The sequence below is a fragment of the Myotis yumanensis genome, unplaced genomic scaffold (genome assembly GCF_028538775.1).
Source record: "Myotis yumanensis isolate MYYU_CA2020_CCGP unplaced genomic scaffold, mMyoYum1.0.hap1 SCAF_10, whole genome shotgun sequence".
Taxonomy (NCBI): domain Eukaryota; kingdom Metazoa; phylum Chordata; class Mammalia; order Chiroptera; family Vespertilionidae; genus Myotis; species Myotis yumanensis.
Window position 1 is genome coordinate 78397679 of NW_027223761.1, and position 19145 is coordinate 78416823.

At 43.4% G+C, this 19145-nt stretch overlaps 1 protein-coding gene and 1 pseudogene across 5 annotated transcripts in view; one reads left to right on the forward strand and one right to left on the reverse strand.

The window, feature by feature from the left end:
* The window catches only part of USP28 (ubiquitin specific peptidase 28), a 70916-nt gene extending 52056 nt beyond the window's left edge, over nt 1-18860 (reverse strand). For all 5 annotated transcript variants that reach the window (XM_070426078.1, XM_070426075.1, XM_070426077.1 and 2 more), the window contains exon 1: nt 18787-18860. In XM_070426078.1, the coding sequence (XP_070282179.1) occupies nt 18787-18843 (57 nt within the window). In that variant the 5' untranslated portion in view covers nt 18844-18860. The remainder of the gene's footprint in view (nt 1-18786) is intronic.
* Nucleotides 10383-10870, forward strand: LOC139017645 (large ribosomal subunit protein eL36-like; annotated as a pseudogene).
* Nucleotides 18861-19145: the final 285 nt, after the last annotated feature.

Below are 19145 nucleotides of genomic sequence, written 5' to 3' on the forward strand. Positions count from 1 at the left end.
ATTATTTCTAGTAATACCTCCTACATTTGACTGACCATGGAACGGTAACCTATTGTCAATGGTTAGATTCATCTTTTTTTTTTTTTTTAAAGTGTTTTTATTGATTTTACAGAAAGAGGAAGTGGGGGAGAGAGAGAAAGAGAAACACTGATGGGTTGCCTCCCACACACACCCTGACTAGGGGCTGGGGATAGAACCTGCAACCCCGTTACATGTCCTTGATTAGGAATCGAACCCAGGACCCTTTGGTGCCTGGGCCGAGGCTCTAACCACTCTGAAACACCAGCCAGGGTGCATGACTCAATCTTAATAAATATTCAGCTAAACCTAATTTCTTAAATAGCACCCACAACTAAAATCCTAGTAAGTACTATATACTAAATGTTGATTTTATACTAACATTCCAACCAAGAGCACTAGGACCCTGCTGTATTACTAACTAATGGTTTCTCCTGGGACGCACAGGAAGCTGATTTGAATATTAACTGCACCACCACCATGCTGCTATATATAGTACACACCCAACGAGACAGGATAGAGCTTGTGCTCCAGTCGTGATCAAGTCAAATAACTGGCAAGAGTCAACAGGTCTGCATTTCCTTAGATGAATTCACATTATTTTCCTAAAACAAGAAATACTCTCGCCTCGGCCCAGGTGGCTCAGTGGTTGAGCATCGACTTATGAACCAGGAGGTTACAGTTAGATTCTTAGTCGGGAGATATGTCCAAACTGTGGGCTCGATCCCCGATCGTGCAGGAGGCAGCCGATCAATGATTCTTTCTCATCATTGATGTTTCTCTCTCTCCCTATCCCTTCCTCTCTGAAATCAATAAAGGTACATGTAAAAAAAAAAAAAAAAGTACTCTCTTTTCCTGCCCAGAGGCAGTGAAGAAAGAGGCACCAGAAAGAAGGAGCTCCCGCTTGGGACCTGGGCTACTTGGTGGTTCAGTGTAACCCAGTCCACTCCTCAGGACTGAGGTCTGCTTACAGCAACACAGTAACTCATCCCATAACAGGCAGTAAATAGGATTAGCAGACAATAAAAACATTAAGCATCAAGTTGTTGTAATGAACAATAACTGGCCTAATCCTACAGCAACTAATTAAAACTCTTTGTTCAGATGAGGCAAATTGGTGAGATCACTAATTAAGAATTTTATCTTTAAAATGCCCAGTTTAGTATTGGGACAAGGAGCAGGGAGGGATGCTATTTCATTACTCTAATTAATGCATGCATTTCCTGAACTCAATTGTCTATTCTTATAAAGACATTTCTATAAAGATAAATTAAAAAATAACACTAAGTGGTTCTATTGGTTGAAGCATCCTCACGTACACTAAAAGGTGGTGGATTCGATCCCCCATTAAGGACCTGATTGATGTTTCTCATTTTGATGTTTCTTTCTCTCTCCCCCTTCCTCTCTCTAAAATCAATTAAAAAAACAAAACCCTAAGTACATATTGATAGATGTTCCTTTACTCCAAAGAACTTCTAAGGGGTGCCTAATAAAATTTCCTCCAAAATTAAAGATCTGGTTTTCCAATTTTAAAATAAAACTTAAGTACAAGAAAAGCAAAATAATAATTCTAGGAGTTAAAGAAAATATATAGCAACAACTCCAGAAGTCCAGTATAGACAACAGGGTCTTAATGCATGCTGAGACTGCCGCTAATCTTTCCAATTTCCACAAAACAAGAACAGTCCACAAAAGCCCTGGTGCTTTTTCCGTTTTTCTTCCAGCAACAACTCTATGTTGGTCCAATTTACTGATAAAGCAGAAAGCTAACATACAAACAAGAAAAAAATTCTGAGATGACCTAAATTAAAATCGTAGAGGACAGAGAAAGGGACAGAACAGTAGCCGGTTCATAACTGTGGACCAGCTTTGATTAACTAACGGCTATATTTGCTGGAATTTAGGATTAATTTCCAGGTGGCTATAATCCACAGGATCGGACACTTCTTCCTTACAGACTCTGTTACACCTATCCCAGATCTAGCCTCTTACCTTCTCCCATCCCCTTTGTCTAGAGCAGGGGTGGGCAAACTTTTTGACTCGAGGGCCACAATGGGTTCTTAAACTGGACCGGAGGGCCGGAACAAAAGCATGGATGGAGTGTTTGTGTGAACTAATATAAATTCAAAGTAAACATCATTCCATAAAAGGGTACGGTCTTTTTTTTTTTTTTTTTAGTTTTATTCATTTCAAACTGGCCGGATCCGGCCCGCGGGCCATAGTTTGCCCACGGCTGGTCTACAGCAAATGTAAACCCTTTCAGAAGGGCTTAGATCTTTCTCTCCCCACCCCCCAGTGATGTATAAAAACATTGCAAAGTTCCAGGATGATGGATGGACATGCTGTCCCACGTGGCCATGCTGCTGTGGCTGGTTTACACTCCATGCCCCAAGACAGCCCTCTTTTTCTTTATTTACTTTTTTGGCTCACAATGACCTGATATACCCTTTTATTTAAAAACACTTCAGCAGTACAAGTTAAGATTCTTTGTTTAACAGTGCCATAAGGCTATGACTCTCTAAAAATGACAAATAGCAGTTTTCTGTGGACCCAACTAAATCCCCTGAAACAGGGTACTCTATAACTTATGTTAATGATGCAGAAAGTCATTTAAAAATGACTGTTTCAATTCATTAACTGGCTTAAAGTTTTTCAAAAGCTTTAAGAGTTTTTAAAATTTAGGTCTGGGGTGGGGGGTGGGTGCAGGCTAGAAGGGGTCAAGGGGATAAATAGGGGGAAATCTGTAATACTTTCAATAGTAAAGATAAATTTTTAAAAAATTTAGTCACTCATATGGTATAAAGGGGTTTAAGTTGGAATTAAAAGAAAAAAAGGAGCCCAGCTGATGTGGCTCAATGGTTGAGCATCAACCTATGAACCAGGAGGTCACAGTTAGATTTCCAGTCAAGGCACATGCCCAGGTTGTGAGTTTGATCCCCAGTAGAGGGCATGCAGGAAGCAGCCGATCAATGATTTTCATCATTGATGTTTTCCTCTTCCTTCCTCTCTGAAATCAATAAAAATATTTTTTAAAAGAGGAACTAGTCATTTATTTTTAAATTTTCTCCTCTCTTTTTCTCAAATGCACTGAGAAATTCCAACAGTATAAAAAGATATAAAATGAATAGAAAATTTCCCTCTTCTTTTCATCCCATTCCCATTCCCCAGGAGTAACCATCTACACTAATAAAAGAGAAACATGGTAATTAGCGTACGACCGCTACCCTTTCCATTGGCTAATCAGCATATCCTTATGCAAATTAACTGTCAGCCAAGAAGGCGGCCAGCAGCCATGCACTGAAGTGAACAGGGAGGCTTGCTTGCTCCAGTGATGGCAGACTCCAACGTTCCCCGCCTGACTTGCCGGCCTCTCAGCTGCAACTCTAAGCAACTATGTAGCAAATATAGAAGCTAAACAAAACCCCAGAAACCGGCTTTCATTCAGCCGGGCTTCAGCCAGCCGGACCGCAACATTGTATCAAATACAGAAGGTAAAGGCCAGAAACCTGCTTTCAGCAGCGAGGCCTCAGAGCTAAAGCTGGCCCAGAATAAAAAAAAAAAAGAAAAAAAGGAGCAGTTGGGAGCTTCAGTCACCCGCCAGCCTGAAAATGGCCCTCAGCCCCTCACCCAGACTGGCCAGGCACCCCAGTGGGGACCCCCACCCTGATCCAGGACACCCTTCAGGGCAAACCAGCCAGCCCCCACCCATGCACCAGGCCTCTATTCTATATAATAAAAGGGTAATATGCCTCCCAGCACTGGGATCAGCGTGACAGGGGGCAGCGCCCAAACCCCCTGATCGCCCTGCGGCTCTGTGTGTGACAGGGGGTGGGGCCACAACCTCCCTATCTGCCCTGCTCTGTTCGTGACAGGGGAAGGCGCCCCAACCCCCTGATCAGCCCTGCTCTGTGCCTGATAGGGGGGAGCTCCCCAATCCCCTGATCGCCCTTCGGCTCTGTGTTTGACAGGGTGCAGTGCACCAACCCCCTGATCGGCCCTGCTCTGTGTGGGACAGGGTGCGGCGCCCCAACACCCCCCGCCCCCGGGCCCTGTTCTGTGTGTGACAGGGTAGAGCCATAACCTCTCCATCGGCCCTGCCCTGAGTGTGACAGTGGCGGCGCCCCAACCCCCTGATCGGCCCTGCTTTGTGGGTGATAGAGGGTGGCGCCCCAACCCCCCTCCACGGGCCTTGCTCTGTGTGTGACAGGGTAGAGCCATAACCTCCCCATTGGCCCTGCCCTGAGTGTGACAGGGTGCAGCGCCCCAACCCCCTGATCCGCCTTGCTCTGTGTGTGACAGGGGGCGGTGCCCCAACTCCCCTATCGGCCCTACTCTGTGAGTGACGGGGGGAGCTCCTCAACGCCCTGATGGGCCCTGCTCTGTGTGTGACAGGGGGGAGCTCCCCAACCCCCTGATCGACCCTGCTCTGTGTGTGACAGGGTACGGAGCCCCAACCCCCCTGATGGGCCCTGCTCTGTGAGTGACAGGGGGCAGTGCCCCAACCCCCCAATCGGCCCTACCCTGAGCGTGACTGAGGGTGGCATCGCAACCTCCCGATCCGCCCTGCTCTGTGCATGACGGGGCAGGCCCCAACTCCCCAATCGGCCCTGCTCTAAGCCTGACCAGGGGCTGCACCTAGGGATTGGGCGTGCCCTCTGCCACCCGGGAGCAGGCCTAAGCCAGCAGGTCGTTATCTCCCGAGGGGTCCCAGACTGCGAGAGGGCACAGGCCAGGCTGGGGACCGCCCCCCCCGACCCCAGTGCACAAATTTTTGTGCACCAGGCCTCTAGTTACTAATAATTTCTGATATATCTTTCCAGAAATGGTCTATGCCAGTGATGGAGAACCTATGACACGTGTCAGAGGTGACACACAAACTCATTTTGGGTGACATGAATCGACAGAGACAAAAAATTGCATAATTCAAATATTTGTCTCTCACAATGGCCAGAGTTGGGCATCACTAGAGTAATATTATTACTCACGTTACTCATGATCAATAATGCAATTCTAAAACCGGATGTAAACATGTACATCGGTGTTGCATAGCAAAGATACATAGTGAAAACATCCAAGATACATTGTTCCAATATTGACATTAATATAAAAAGGTTAAGAATTGCACTATAAAGAGATTAATCTTTACTCAGGACATTTTATTTTTACTCGAGTGACAAAATGCCCAATTCTGGAAACAGGCTTGTTATTGTCAACATGTGCCTCGGGTAAGCTTACGTGCGTTCGGGTGCATTCGGCAAACAGACGCACTTGATCGCCATGTTCGTTAGGAGATAGGAGTGGGAGGGTTAGAAGAAAACGATATACGGTGCAACATTACAGCACCATATACTTGTTGGTTATACATACTATCTTTGAACTGTTTTGTACCAGGAGTCAGTGCAACAACACTGCAAAAAGTTAATAGGTAAGAAACCTACCAACCTTTTATAAAAAACGCCGTGATTTATATTTATTTATTTTTGCAGCCTTGTGATGGAGAATCAAAAAAAAAAAAAAAAGCAAGATTGAATGATAAAGGAAGTGGAAGTAGCAGTAGCCGACCCTTTCAAGACATATGGACGAAGATGTATGGGATTGTCGACAGAAACAACAGATCATTGTGCATACTGTATAATGAAACGGTAGTAAGCAGAACGTGGAATGTCGAGACATTTTGAAACTAATCATTGTCAGCTCTTGAAAAAAAGTATCGATGAAAGGAAGGAATACATTTCTAGGCAGCTACACCTCTGTAAAAGTCAATCAAATTCCATCATTAAATTTGTAAGATGCTCTACAAATTTAACATCAGCAAGTTACTGTATTGCTCACTCCATAGCTCAGCATGGAAAAGCCCTCAGTGACGGAGAATTTATTAAGGAAACATTTCTAAGATGTGCACCAGCTCTATTTCACGATATGAAAAATAAAGATGATATTATTAAAAGAATTTCTGAGTTACCACTCTGAAGAAATACTATCAAAGACAGAATAATAGATCTTAACAAAAACGTACAACATCAATTAAAAAAAAGACTTAAATAGTAAATATTTTTCGATTTCTCTTGATGAAACTACTGATGTCACATCAAATGCTCGGTTGGCCATTATTGCTAGATATTCTGATGGTCTCACAATGAGAGAAGAGTTGATAAAGTTAGAATCAGTGCCAATAAGAACATAATGAAACGAAAAATGTAAAGTTGTCATAAAAACATTCAGTGACCTAAACATTGATATCTCTAAAATTGTGTCAGTCACGACAGATGGGGCACCAAATATGGTGGGGAAAAATGTGGGATTCCTGAAATTGTTTATGGAAGCTATTAGACATCCACTTGTACCTTTTCATTGCATTATCCATCAGGAGGTGTTGTGTGCCAAATCGGGATTTTCAGAATTGAATGATTTAATGTCAGTTGTAACAAAAATTGTGAATTTTATAGCTTCTCGATCCCTTCATAAGTGAAAATTTTCTGCACTTTTACAAGAAGTTGATTCAACCTACAGTGGACTACTGATGTTCAATAATATGAGATGGCTGAGTCAAGGTAAAGTACTTGAGCGATTTGTGGAGTGCTTTGAAGAAATTAAGGTATTTATTGAGAATAAGGATCTGGAAAACTTTCCTCAGATCAATGATCATAAGTGGATCAGCAATTTGATGTTTTTTACAGATGTCTCTGTTCATATGAATGAACTGAACTTAAAATTACAAGGTTTTGGCAAAAGTATTGACGATATGTTTGGATACATCAAATCTTTTGAAAGTAAACTTAAAATTTTCAAGCGAGATATTGAAACTAAAACTTTTAAGTATTTTCCTGGGATAAAAAAGTATTTCAAGAAGGCCACTACAACGAGTGTAATGGAGTCCATATTTATGTACCAGAATATAGTCAACTCGTTATTTGAACAGTTCAACGAAAGATTCAACCAATTTAGAAGCCTAGAACAGACCATTAAAATAATTAAGTATCCGGATGTAGTTGTTTACAGTACTTTGGAATTAAAGGATTTCCAATGGATGCAAATTGACGATTTAGAGATGCAACTTGCAGATTTTCAAGGTAGCATTTGGACTCATGTGTTTGTCGACTTAAGGTCGAAACTTGAAAATCTGGAACGAAATCGTTTGAATAATGAAGAGTGCAACTACGAACAAGAAATTTTGAGTGTTTGGAACAGAGTACCTGACACTTTTAGTGACATAAAAAATCTAGCGAGAGCCGTAACCAGTTTGGCTCAGTGGATAGAGCATCGGCCTGCGGCCTGCGGACTGAAAGGTCCCAGGTTCGATTCCGGTCAAGGGCATGTACCTTGGTTGCGGGCCCATCCCCAATGGGGAGTGTGCAGGAGGCAGCTGATTGATTTTTCTCTCTCATCGATGTTTCTAACTCTCTATCCCTCTCCTTTCCTCTCTGTAAAAAATCAATAAAATATATATTTTTTTAAAAATCTAGCAATGGCTTTGCTAACAATTTTTTCATCAACATATTTTTGTGAGACTTTGTTCTCAGCATTAAATAATATTAAAACGAACAAAAGAAACCGGCTAACAGGTGAAGTAAGTGGCGCTTGCTTGGCCTTGAAGTGCAACAAGTATGAACCTGCAATCGAAGAATTAGCAGACAAACTTCAGCACCAAAAAAGTCACTAATTTCTAGTTTTCGTACCATTTGATTATCATTGTTTTTATTATTATTTTTTCCTAAATGTACATTGTTTTTTTGCTTTTGTTTATTTTATACATATTTTTTGGTTTATTTTTCTTTGTTAAATGGCATTTAAATATATAAAATAAATATCAAAAATAAAAATCCTTTTTTTACTATGGTTGCAAATATCAAAAAAAAAAAGTGAATATTTCTATATGTGATACGGCACCAGAGTTTAGGGTTTTTGACACGCCGAGCTCAAAAGATTCACCATCACTGGTCTATGCACATGAATATATCTTCACACTATCCATCATGTCCTGCATCTTGCCTTTTTCTTACTTTAGAAGACATTAAGACAACATTTTTTCATTTCTTTGACTACATGACCAAACCAAATACAAATTAGGTTGGGAAGGTCATTTGAAATGGATCTTCAAAGATTAAAGAAAATGCCATTTTTTGCAATATATTGCTAAGGTTAATTGAGAAACTAGAAAAGTATGACGAAAGATTTAAGAAATCAAGTTTACATGCTTAGAGTTTTAGAAACTCAACGACAGTAAAATTTTAAGTTATTATTAGGTGGGCCTCAGTGTGTTGTTTCTACTTTTGATAAATAACAGGGACCAGAGAAGTGATGAGGGATTAGATTAGAAAGGGCACTAAACGTCAGGATGAAATAAAAGCAGTAAGAAAACCAGCCAATGTACTATACCACACTAACAGAATGAAGGAGGGGAAAACACAAGATCATCTTGAATGATGCAGAAAAAGCATTTGACAAAAACCAACAGGAAACTAGGAATAGAAGGGAATTTCATCAACATGATAAAGGGCCTTTACAAGTCACAAACAAACAGAAATAACTCTCAGCTGACATGCATCCATTGTGAAAGACTGAAAGTTTTCCCATTGAAATCAGGAACAAGACAAGTATGCCCACTTTCACCAATGCTATTTCAACACTGTGCTGGAAGTTGTAGCCAGAGCAATGAGGCAAGAAAAATAAAAGGCATCAAATTGAAAAGGAAACCGTAAAACTATCTCTATTCACAGATGACATAATATATAAAATCCAAAAGAACCCACAAAAAAAGTTACTAGAGCTAATAAACAAATTCAGTAATTTTGCAGGAAACAAGATCAACATGTGAAAATGTTGTGTTTTTATAAAGCAGTAATGAACAATCTGAAAAGAAAATTAACAATTCCATTTACAACTATCCAAAAGAATATAATACCTAGGAATAAATTTAACCAAGGAAGTAAAATACTTATACACATTTTAAAGTACAAAACATTGAGACAGAAGTTAAAGGAAACCTAAATAAATGGACAGATATCCAGGTTCCTGGATTGGAAGACTGATTAGTGAGATTTCTCCAGAGAAACAGAACCAATACGGGATGTGTGATGTATGTGTGTGTGTGTGTGTGTGTGTGTGTGTGTGTGTGTGTGGATTCCCAGTTTCCTGTGTGTGGGGGTAAATTAATGTAGTGTAAGGAATTGGCTTTTGCAATTATGGAGGCTGAGAAGTCCCAAGATCTGCAGTTAGCAAGCTGGAGACCTCGGAGGGAGAGTGGTGTCATTTCCAAGTTAGAGAGCCTGAGAATCAGGAAAACTGATGGTATAAGTTCCAGTGTGAGAGCAGAAGAAAACTGATGTCCTAGCTCAGTAGTCAAGTGAAGTTCCTCTTAATCAGTGGCTTTGTTATTCAGGTCTTCAATTGATTGATGAGGCCCATAGACATTTGGGAGGGCAACTGATTCAAATGTTAATCCCATCCAGAAGCACCCTTACATACAAAATAACGTTTGACCAAATGTCTGGGCACCTCACAGCTCAGTTAAGTTGACACATCCAAGTAATCATCACAAAGACTAATATTGCTAAGACAGCAATACTACCCGAAGTGATCTACAAATTCAATGCAATTCTTATCAAAATTTCCAACCGCCTTTTCTTCAGGAATGGCAAAGCTGATCCTCAAATTCATATGAAATTTCAATGGACTCTGTATAGTAAAAACAATATTGAAAAAAGAATAAAGTTGAGGTCTCACATTTCTTGATTTCCAATATTACTACAAAGCTACAATCATCATGACAGAGTAGTACTGGCATAAAGACAGACATACAGACCGCTGAATTCAATTAAGAGTTCCAACAAACCCCATACATGTGGTCAACTGATTTTTGACAAGGGTCCCAAGACCATTTAATTGGGAAAAATAGTCCCCTCAAAAATGGTGCTTAGGACAAGTAAACATCCACATGCAAAAGAATGAAATTAGACCCCCTAACTTACACAAAAACTAATTTAAAATGGATCAACAACCTAAATATAATAGGTAATCCTATAAAACTCTTAGAAGAAAACATAAAGGTCTATCTTCATGATCTTGGATTTGGCAATAGATTCTTAGATATGGTACCAAAAGTTTGAGCTACATAAGAAAAAAACAGGTAAGCAGGACTTCATCAAAATTAAAAACTTGTGCCTTAAAGGATATTACTAAGAAAGTGAAATGGCAACCTACAGGATGGGAGAAAATATTTTCACATCATAAATCTGGTAAGGGTCTAGTACCCAGAATATATTTAAAAACTCTCATAATTCAAACAACCAAGAACAAACAAACCCAATTCAAAAATGGGCAAAGGACTGCTCTTCTGCCACGGCAGCCACTGAGAAGCAGCAGCCATGGCTCTGCCCTACTACCCCAGGGCTGTTGTCCTCAACAAGGGCCACAGGTGAACAAGAACATGAGCAAGCTGAGGCACGGCCACCACTGCAGGTGCCTCACCAAGCACACCAAGTTCATGTGGAACATGATCCGAGAGGTGTGTGGCTTTGCCCCCTATGAGCAGCGTGCCACGGAGATACAAGCGCGCCCCAAAGTTCATCAAGAAAAGGGTATGGCCTGGCCAGTGTTGTTCAGCGGGGCGCATACAGAAGGCAACCAATCAATGTGACTCTCTCACATCAATGTTTCTTTCTCTGTCTCTCTCTCCCACTTCACTCCCTCTCTTCTGCTCTCTCTAAAAATCACTGGAAAAATATCCTCCAGTGAGGATTAACAACAACAACAAAAGAAAAGGATGCAGACACATATTCACACCAAGAGGAAGAGAGAGGAACTGAAGAATGTCCTTTCGTCCATGAGGAATGCAGCAGCTAAGAAGGTCTGAATCCCATCCCCTATGTGTGTAATAAAACTTGTTCAGAAACCTGGGCTTCCCATGGTGGCACTGGGAATGGAGGTGGCATCTGGTCCATTATCTGCTTGAGACTCCCTCCTGGAGTACAGTGTTGTGGGGCATGATGGTGGCACAGAAAGAAGCAACAGACTGGCAGTACTGACAATGGTTTTAAATCATAATTCAGTAAGTTCGTGTGTGCCAGAAAAAAAAAATGGCATAGGATTTGAATAGACATTTTTCCAAAGAAGATATACAAATGGCCAATAACCATATGAAAAGATACTTAACATTATTAGCCATTAGGAAAATGCAAATCAAAACTACAATGAGCCCTGGCCAGTCGACTCAGTGATTAGAGCAGTGGTTCTCAACCTTCCTAACGCCGCGACCCTTTAATACAGTTCCTCATGTTGTGGTGACTCTCAACCATAAAATTATTTTCGTTGCTACTTCATAACTGTAATTTTGCTACTGTTATGAATCATAATGTAAATATCTGATATGCAGGATGTATTTTCATTGTTACAAATTGAACATAATTAAAGCATAGTGATTAATCACAAAAACAATATGTAATTATTTTTTTTTAAATATTTTATTGATTTTTTACAGAGAGGAAGGGAGAGGGATAGAGAGTCAGAAACATCGATGAGAGAGAAGCATCGATCAGCTGACTCCTGCACACCCCCCACTGGGGATGTGCCTGCAACTAAGGTACATGCCCTTGACCGGAATCGAACCTGGGACCCTTCAGTCCCAAGGCCGACGCTCTATCCAGTGAGCCAAACCGGTCAGGGCAAAAACAATATGTAATTATATATGTGTTTTCGGATAGTCTTAGGCGACCCCTGTGAAAGGGTCGTTCGACCCCCAAAGGGGTCGCGACCCACAGGTTGAAAACCGCTGGTTTAGAGCATAGGCCCACAGACAGAAGGGTTGCAGTTTCAATTCCCAGTCAAATGCAGGTACCTCAGTTGTAGGTTCAATCCCCAGCCCGGTCCAGTCTGTCAGGGCATGTGGGGGAGGCAACCAGTCTATGTGTTTCTCTCACATCAATGTTCTCTCTCTCTCTCTCTCTCTCTCTCTCTCTCTCTCTCTCTCTCTCTCTCCTTCCCTCCTTCCACCCTCTCTCCCTTCCACTCTGTCTCTAAAGGTCAATGGAAAAATATATTGTGAGGATTAAAAAAAAAAAAAAACGAGATACCACTTCACACACAGGAGAATGGCCATTATAAGACAAACAAACAAAGAACAAAAATGGAAAATAAGTGTTGGGTGAGGATGTGGAGAAACTGGAACCCTTGTGTATTCTGGTGGAATATAAAATGGTGCAGCTGCTGTGGAAAATAGTTTGGCAGTTCCTGGGGCAAAAAGTTAAACATAAAGTTACTAAATAACCCAGCAACTTTATGCCTAGGCATATACCCAAATGAACTAGAAACAGATACTCAAAAACTTGTACATGAATGTTCACAGCAGCACTATTCCTAACAGCCAAAAGGTTGGAAATAACTCAGATGTCCACCAATGGACAACTGGATAAAATAGAGCACACAGAGTAGAATATTACTCAGTCATTAAAAGAAATGAAGTACTGATAGATGCTATAACTTAGATGAATCTCGAAAACATTATACTAAGTAAAAACAGCCAGGCACAAAAGGTCACATATTGTATGATCCCATTTATATGAAATATCCAGAGCAGGTAAAGCACAAACAGAAAGCAGACTGGCATTGCCAAGGGCTGGGGAATGGGGAGTGACTGCTTAGTGATATGAGTTTTCTTCTGGGGTGATGGAAATGTGTTGGGACTAAATAGAAGTGGTGCTGCACAATATTGTGAATATACTAAATGTCACTGAGTTATACATTTCAGTTAATTTTATATGTATTTCACCTAAACTGAATAAAAATCAAGAGATTTGTGTTTGCTCATGTACATGCACATGCTGCGCACGCACACACACACACACACACAGAAAAAGAACACCAGGAAAGTACTAACTTGGGCAGTAATGTTGAAAAGAGAAAATATTTGTTTAGGACATCTCAAGTTTAAACTGACCACCAGCCATCACGTAGCATGTTGCCAGCACCTATTCACATAGATCTTTGATATGGCTTTGTATGTCCAGTACTCTGACCTCCCCTTTTATTTAGAAATAGCATATGTAGTCCAGATTCCAGCACACACTAGCTTCATAGCAACTCTCAATTTTTCTAAGCATCAATTTCCACATCTGTAAAATAAAGTATAGCATCAGCTTTAACAGACCCGGTGTGACTATCAAATTAAATAACACATACAGGAATTGTTAATAAAATTTAAAATGATACATAAATATAAAATTTTGTGACCTGCCCATCCAATGAAACTCATCCAAAGATTGGAGGGAAAATACTGATATCCTAGGAGAAAATTACCTGTGCTATGGGTTTTGGTTTTAAGTATTAGCTGTGTCACTTTGCAAGCTCTACTTCCCAGTCACACTAGCTTTTACTTCATGGGGTTGCTATATCGTTCAATGACAACATATGTTGAAGTGCTTCATACACTGTGAAGTGGTAGTCAGAAAGCTTGGCTTTAGAAAGGCACTAATGGCAGTCAGTGGCTTTAAGTCCCAGCTCTGCTACTTAGAATTGAATCTTGAGTAAGAATAAGCCACATTTTTTATCTATGATATGGAGGCAAACGGACTTCAGTTTAAAATCTCATGTTAGGCCCTCATTAGCTATATTAATATGTGAGTTTGAGTTTTCTCATCAGTAATAAGATACAATAATTCATACCTTGCAGGGTTTTTGTAAATATTAGAAATGTACAGAAAGTGCTTAAGGGAGTAACTGGCAAATGGCCGATGCTATTACTACAAGTATATCCCCTTGCCTATTACAATAAGGGTGGGAAAGTAGCTATGCAGCAAATACTTATCGCCAAGAAAGCTGACATACAAGCTTAAATGTTCAACAAGCATTTCCCAAAAGAGGGGTAGAAGAGTACAAATGCAGACAGGGAAGCAGTTAATAAAAGGACAGTACAGCCAAGGAAGCAAACAGGTTAGCCCATAGCAGAGAAGATGAAAGAACAACATACAGGGCCAAAGAAAGAGCGCTCAGGAAGTAAGGCAGCCTAAAATCAAATGCCAAAATAAGTATCAACAAACAAGTGGCAATAAGGAATCATTGCAAACGAAAGCATAAGAATGAGGGGTACTCAAATAACTAAAGGAAAAATGGTAATAGGAATTACTACTGAAAGACCACTGATTTGACCAGAAGGCGGTCAGTCACTGGTTACTTCCGACAGGTCTGTTTCATTTGCTAATGACAAATACTAAAAGCCTACTACTGGCAAGGCTCTGGTTGGGCAGCCTGGGGCCTGCTGCTAACATAAAGCTACTCATTGCCCTACAACTAACCCTTCTGCTGCGGGCCTCGCTGCAGGCCTGTGGGCAATCACCTTCTTCTTGCTGGAGCCCAGACTGGTCCCCACAGCCAAGACCTAACTGGGCTTCTGCACAACCTGTTGCTACTACCTCACTGTGGAATCTGGTAACCAATGTGCCTCAGCCTCAGGGCTGTGCCTCTTATCAGCCAAAAGCTAATCTTGTTGGGTCTGTGTTTTCCAATTTTTCTACAGTGAATTGGAATTACACTGTAATTGGAAAAACACTTTAAAAAAGAAACAGGGAGATTTAACACCTGTTCAGAAAGTAAACAAAAGGGAAAAAAAAGGAGGTAGGCAAGGCAATAGCTGGACAGGGCAGAAGAGAATTTTGTTGTTCTTATTTTAATTGAGGATTGGGGATATGTGTTCATAACTGAATGGACCGTGGGAATTCTGTGTAGGACCGAGCTTCCCAAAGTTTATCACCTAGGAATCTTGTCAAAAGGTAGTTTCTGATTCACTAGGTCTAGGGTGGAGGCCCAAACAGTGGTGTGATGATTCGAAGAGCTTGTGCATCTCCTTGGTAACAATACTCCCACTGGGGCAATTTCAAGCTACCAACAGGAGGTCACCAAGCAGCTTGGGAAGAGATGTACACAGTCAGGTGGAGACCAGTAAAAGCTGGCTCCAGCACATCCACATTGCTGCATTTCTAACAGACGCCCAGGTGATACAAATGCTGCTGGTCCGTGGACCATATTTTGAGTCGAAAGGAAGAAGATAACAGTAATGGGATTAGGCTAGGACCGTGGTCGGCAAACCGCGGCCCGCAAGCCACATGCGGCTCTTTGGCCCCTTGAGTCTGGCTCTTCCACCAAATACCACGTGCGAGCGCGCACGTACAGTGCGATTGAAACTTTGTGGCCCATGCGCAGAAGTCGGTTTTTGAGCCTATTTTGAAGAAGTGGCGTTAGAAGAAGTGGGGGGTGTCAGTCGGTCAGTCCGGCGACGCAGCACAGGGGGGCCGCGGGATACGCAGCGTGGGGGAGGCACCAAATATCAACAGTACTTAAACTATATAGGTAGGTTAATAACAATGTATCTACCTATATAGTTTAAGTTTAAAAAATTTGTCTCTCAAAAGAAATTTCAATCGTTGTACTGTTGATATTTGGCTCTGTTGACTAATGAGTTTGCCGACCACTGGGCTAGGATAAAGGAGACGTGAGATGATTTGGGACAGTAGGAAGAGACATCATCTAGATCAGGGTTTCTCAAGCTCAGCATTACTGGCATTTTGGGCCAGATAAGTCTGTGTTAGGGGTTATCCCCATACAATGTTGGATGTTTAGCAGAATTCCTGGCTTTCACCCACTAGATGCCAGCATCCTCCTCATTCTATAGTCACAATCAAAAAGGTCTCTGGACACCAGTGATCTAGATTCATCTCTAACAAATGAAGAAGGAATGGGTACCTCTTCTGAGAAAAGAGACATTAAAGAGGAGTGGGGGGAAAATAAAACCATGAGACAATGAGCTCTCTTTAGATGTGAGCAAGCTCAACCAAGTAGGAAAAAAAGGTTATCTGTTTAGAAAGAGTGCAAGGAGGATTGAAAGTTTAAAAGATCAGAAAAGTTCTAGAGAGTAATAGAAAGGTTCTGACCCAAGACAATGGGTCCAACAACAAAGAAGTAGAATCAGGGATATCTTTGGCTCTTGGGAGTCAGAATTGCCTGGGTTCAATTCTGGCTGTACCACTCACCAGCTGGGTGACCTTGAGCAAATTATTTAACAAGTATAAGCCTGCTCATAAGAAAACTTCATAGAGTAGTCATAATAATACATGTTAAGTTCTGAGCACAAGGTTTGGTACACAGTACATGCTCAATGTTAACTACTATTATCAACATCATTATTTTCCTTGAAAAATATCTGCTTCATTTGGCTATTGTTTTAAATTTCTCTGATGAAACAAAACACATGGAAAGATCTGAGGCATTATTTGTTGATGTGCTTTATAAATACTGTACTCATTGTGGAAACAGAAACTTTGTAGCTGAGGAGGCATGAGAGTTGTAGAAGCCAACCAAGCACTCATTTACTGATGCTCCCAAAATCACAATGAATGAGACAAGGTAAAAGGGAATGAAAAGCCAATAAATCCAGGAAAAACAAAAAGTTAAATTTTACCTGCAGCTGGCAGGTTTTCATAGGACTCCAGTTAGCACAGAGAATGTGTGATGAACCCTAGTACAGCCGCCATAGAGGGCAGGTTTATAGGAACCAACCTGACTTCAAGTTGTTCATCCTACAATAACAGTTGCTGTTGCTGCTGGGTTTTTATCTAAGTCAAGAACTGATTAAAACACAGAATCTAAAGTAATCCCTTTCAGCGGTTATCAACCTGTGGGTCGAGACCCCTTTGGCGGTCAAACGACCCTCTCACAGGGGTCGCCTAAGACCATCCTGCATATCAGATCTTTACATTACAATTCATAACAGTAGCAACATTACAGTTATGAAGTAGCAACGAAAATCATGTTATGGTTGGGTCACAACATGAGGAACTGTATTTAAAGGGCCAGAAGGTTGAGAACCACTGCTTTAGATACTCAAATAACATTCTGCAGTGTGGAGGATTTAGAATCATCACAGTGTTCTCTTCTAGGTATGAGTAGGTACTGAAAACCTATTTCAAGAGTATGACATTTTCCCTCTACTAAAATTCTTGGGAGGTCATGGAGGGTTCTGTCTTGTCCCAAGTACAACTGACCAACGAGGGATGGGGAGCACTCTGGGTTCAAGAAGCTTCTCAGTGTCTGTGCAGGAAAGCTCTTCCTGACTAGAATAATTAAAGATCCTCCAAGGGAAATGTAGAACGCTACAGAGAATTCAAAAATAAAGTCCATTCTAACATGAAACTGATCAAGATGAGGATATAAGATCCCCATATAAGACTCCTTCAACCTAGCCTGCTGACTTCAAGCATTTTACATCAACAAAAGAACAAGAGCCAAAAGGGCAAACATTATCAAGCATACCAAGCTTATCAGCTGTCTGTATGGGGGCGAAACACCGGGAAGAACAGTTGATGTCACCACCGTGCAGTTCGCCAGGAACCAGGGTCCTCCGTCCAACCACAGCCACCGGATTTCAAGCTTCCAAAAATAGCTATGACTTACACACGAGCGCTCGTCCAACACCTCCCAGACAACAGTCTCACATAGACGGTGATGAGATGGGGGTCACTTCTCAAACGGTGGCAAAGGGACGTGAAGATGCCCATGATTAACAGGCACGTGGTCTCAACTAACAGGAGTCCCGAGAAATGTACAGAACTTGCTCTCCCTTAAAACAGCCTCTTCTCTACATCAACGCCACTGTCTCAAAACTAAGATTTATTCCCACCTGTTTCCAGTCACTGCCCTAAAAATGAATAGAACTGATCTCTGAAAGCAGAGAAAACCCTGACTCGGGTGCCGGCAGGCACTGGGAACACCTAACAAAGCCATTTCCATTAGAAAGCGGCATACTCTCATTTCCAGGTCTCTTTCACTTCTAAGAGGAAGTAAGCGTGTCCACCTTCTACACTACTGGCCTCCCGAGTGCAAGAGGAGAGTAAAAAGGTATCAAAGGTCTCTCGCGCGGGGGCCTCTGACAGCTCTGTGTTGCAGATATGCTGTGAAATCCCTCGCTTCCAAACTCGCGTGTGAACACCCGGCCCACGTTCCCCGTCTTGCTCGCTGGAGGGGCGATGGGGAAGCGCGAGCGGTGACATCCCCGAGTCGCAGGGAAGACAGTCTCACATTGCCCACTTCCAGGTTCCTCCACACCGACGTCAGCCTCGGGTTTCCTCCCAAAGCGCGTTCCCTTCCTCTCGCCACCGGAGCCCAGAGACCCTGGGGCGGCTCGGGGTCCTCGCAGACACCGGGACAGGCACACGCCCCCGCCTCGGCGCGACGCCCCCTCCCTAAACCCCGGCGACCAGTGCGCCCCTGCGGGCGCAGCGGGGAGGCGGGCGGCTCTAGGGAGCGTGGCCGGCGGCGAGGGCGCAGGGGGGTCGCCAGGACCCGGCCTCTCCCCGGTGCTGGTCATGCCGGCTTTCGGTTAACTTCTCCCGGGGTGAGACTCTCTAAAGTGGATTTTAAAAAAGAAACAAAGCTCCAAGACCACCAAAGCCGCCCCTGGAAGTTCCTCGGCCCCGGGCGCGGCCCGGGGCGCTCTCCCCAGCACCGCGGTGCAGACAACCCCGCGCCTGCCTTCCGGCTTCGTTTCCCAAAACATCTAACGCCCCTCGTTCGGCGACCGAACCGAAGTCTAGGAAAGACTCCAGCCGCCTCCCGAGCCCCTTCCCCGCGCTCGCCCACGCCCACGCCCCGCGGTGGCCCCTCGCAGCCCCCGCCCCGCCCGCAGGCCGCCGCCCGCGCGGCTCCCGCCCTAGCCCCCCACCCCTCCTCTCCGATCCGGAGCCCGCCCCGCCGGCTCCCCGCTCCCCTCGCCGCCACGGAGCCCACCGAGCCGTGGCCATCGGCTGCTCCGGCCGCTTCGTCCTGCTGCAGCTCCGCAGTCATGGCCGGGTCACCGGCCTCCCGCCACCGCCGCCAGCGCTGCCTCGCAGGAGGAGGAGGCGGAGACCCTGCCACCGCCACCGCCTCCGCCCCAGCGCGCGCCGGAGGCTCCGCCCACACGCCCGCCACCACCGCCCATCATCCCGCTCCGGCCCCGCCTCCGCCTCCGCCCCAGCGCGCGCCGGAGGCTCCGCCCACACGCCCCGCCACCACCGCCCATCATCCCGCTCCGGCCCTGCCTCCGCCCAGCGCGCGCCGGAGGCTCCGCCCACACGCCCCGCCCCTCCCCGGCCGAGGGCCGCGGG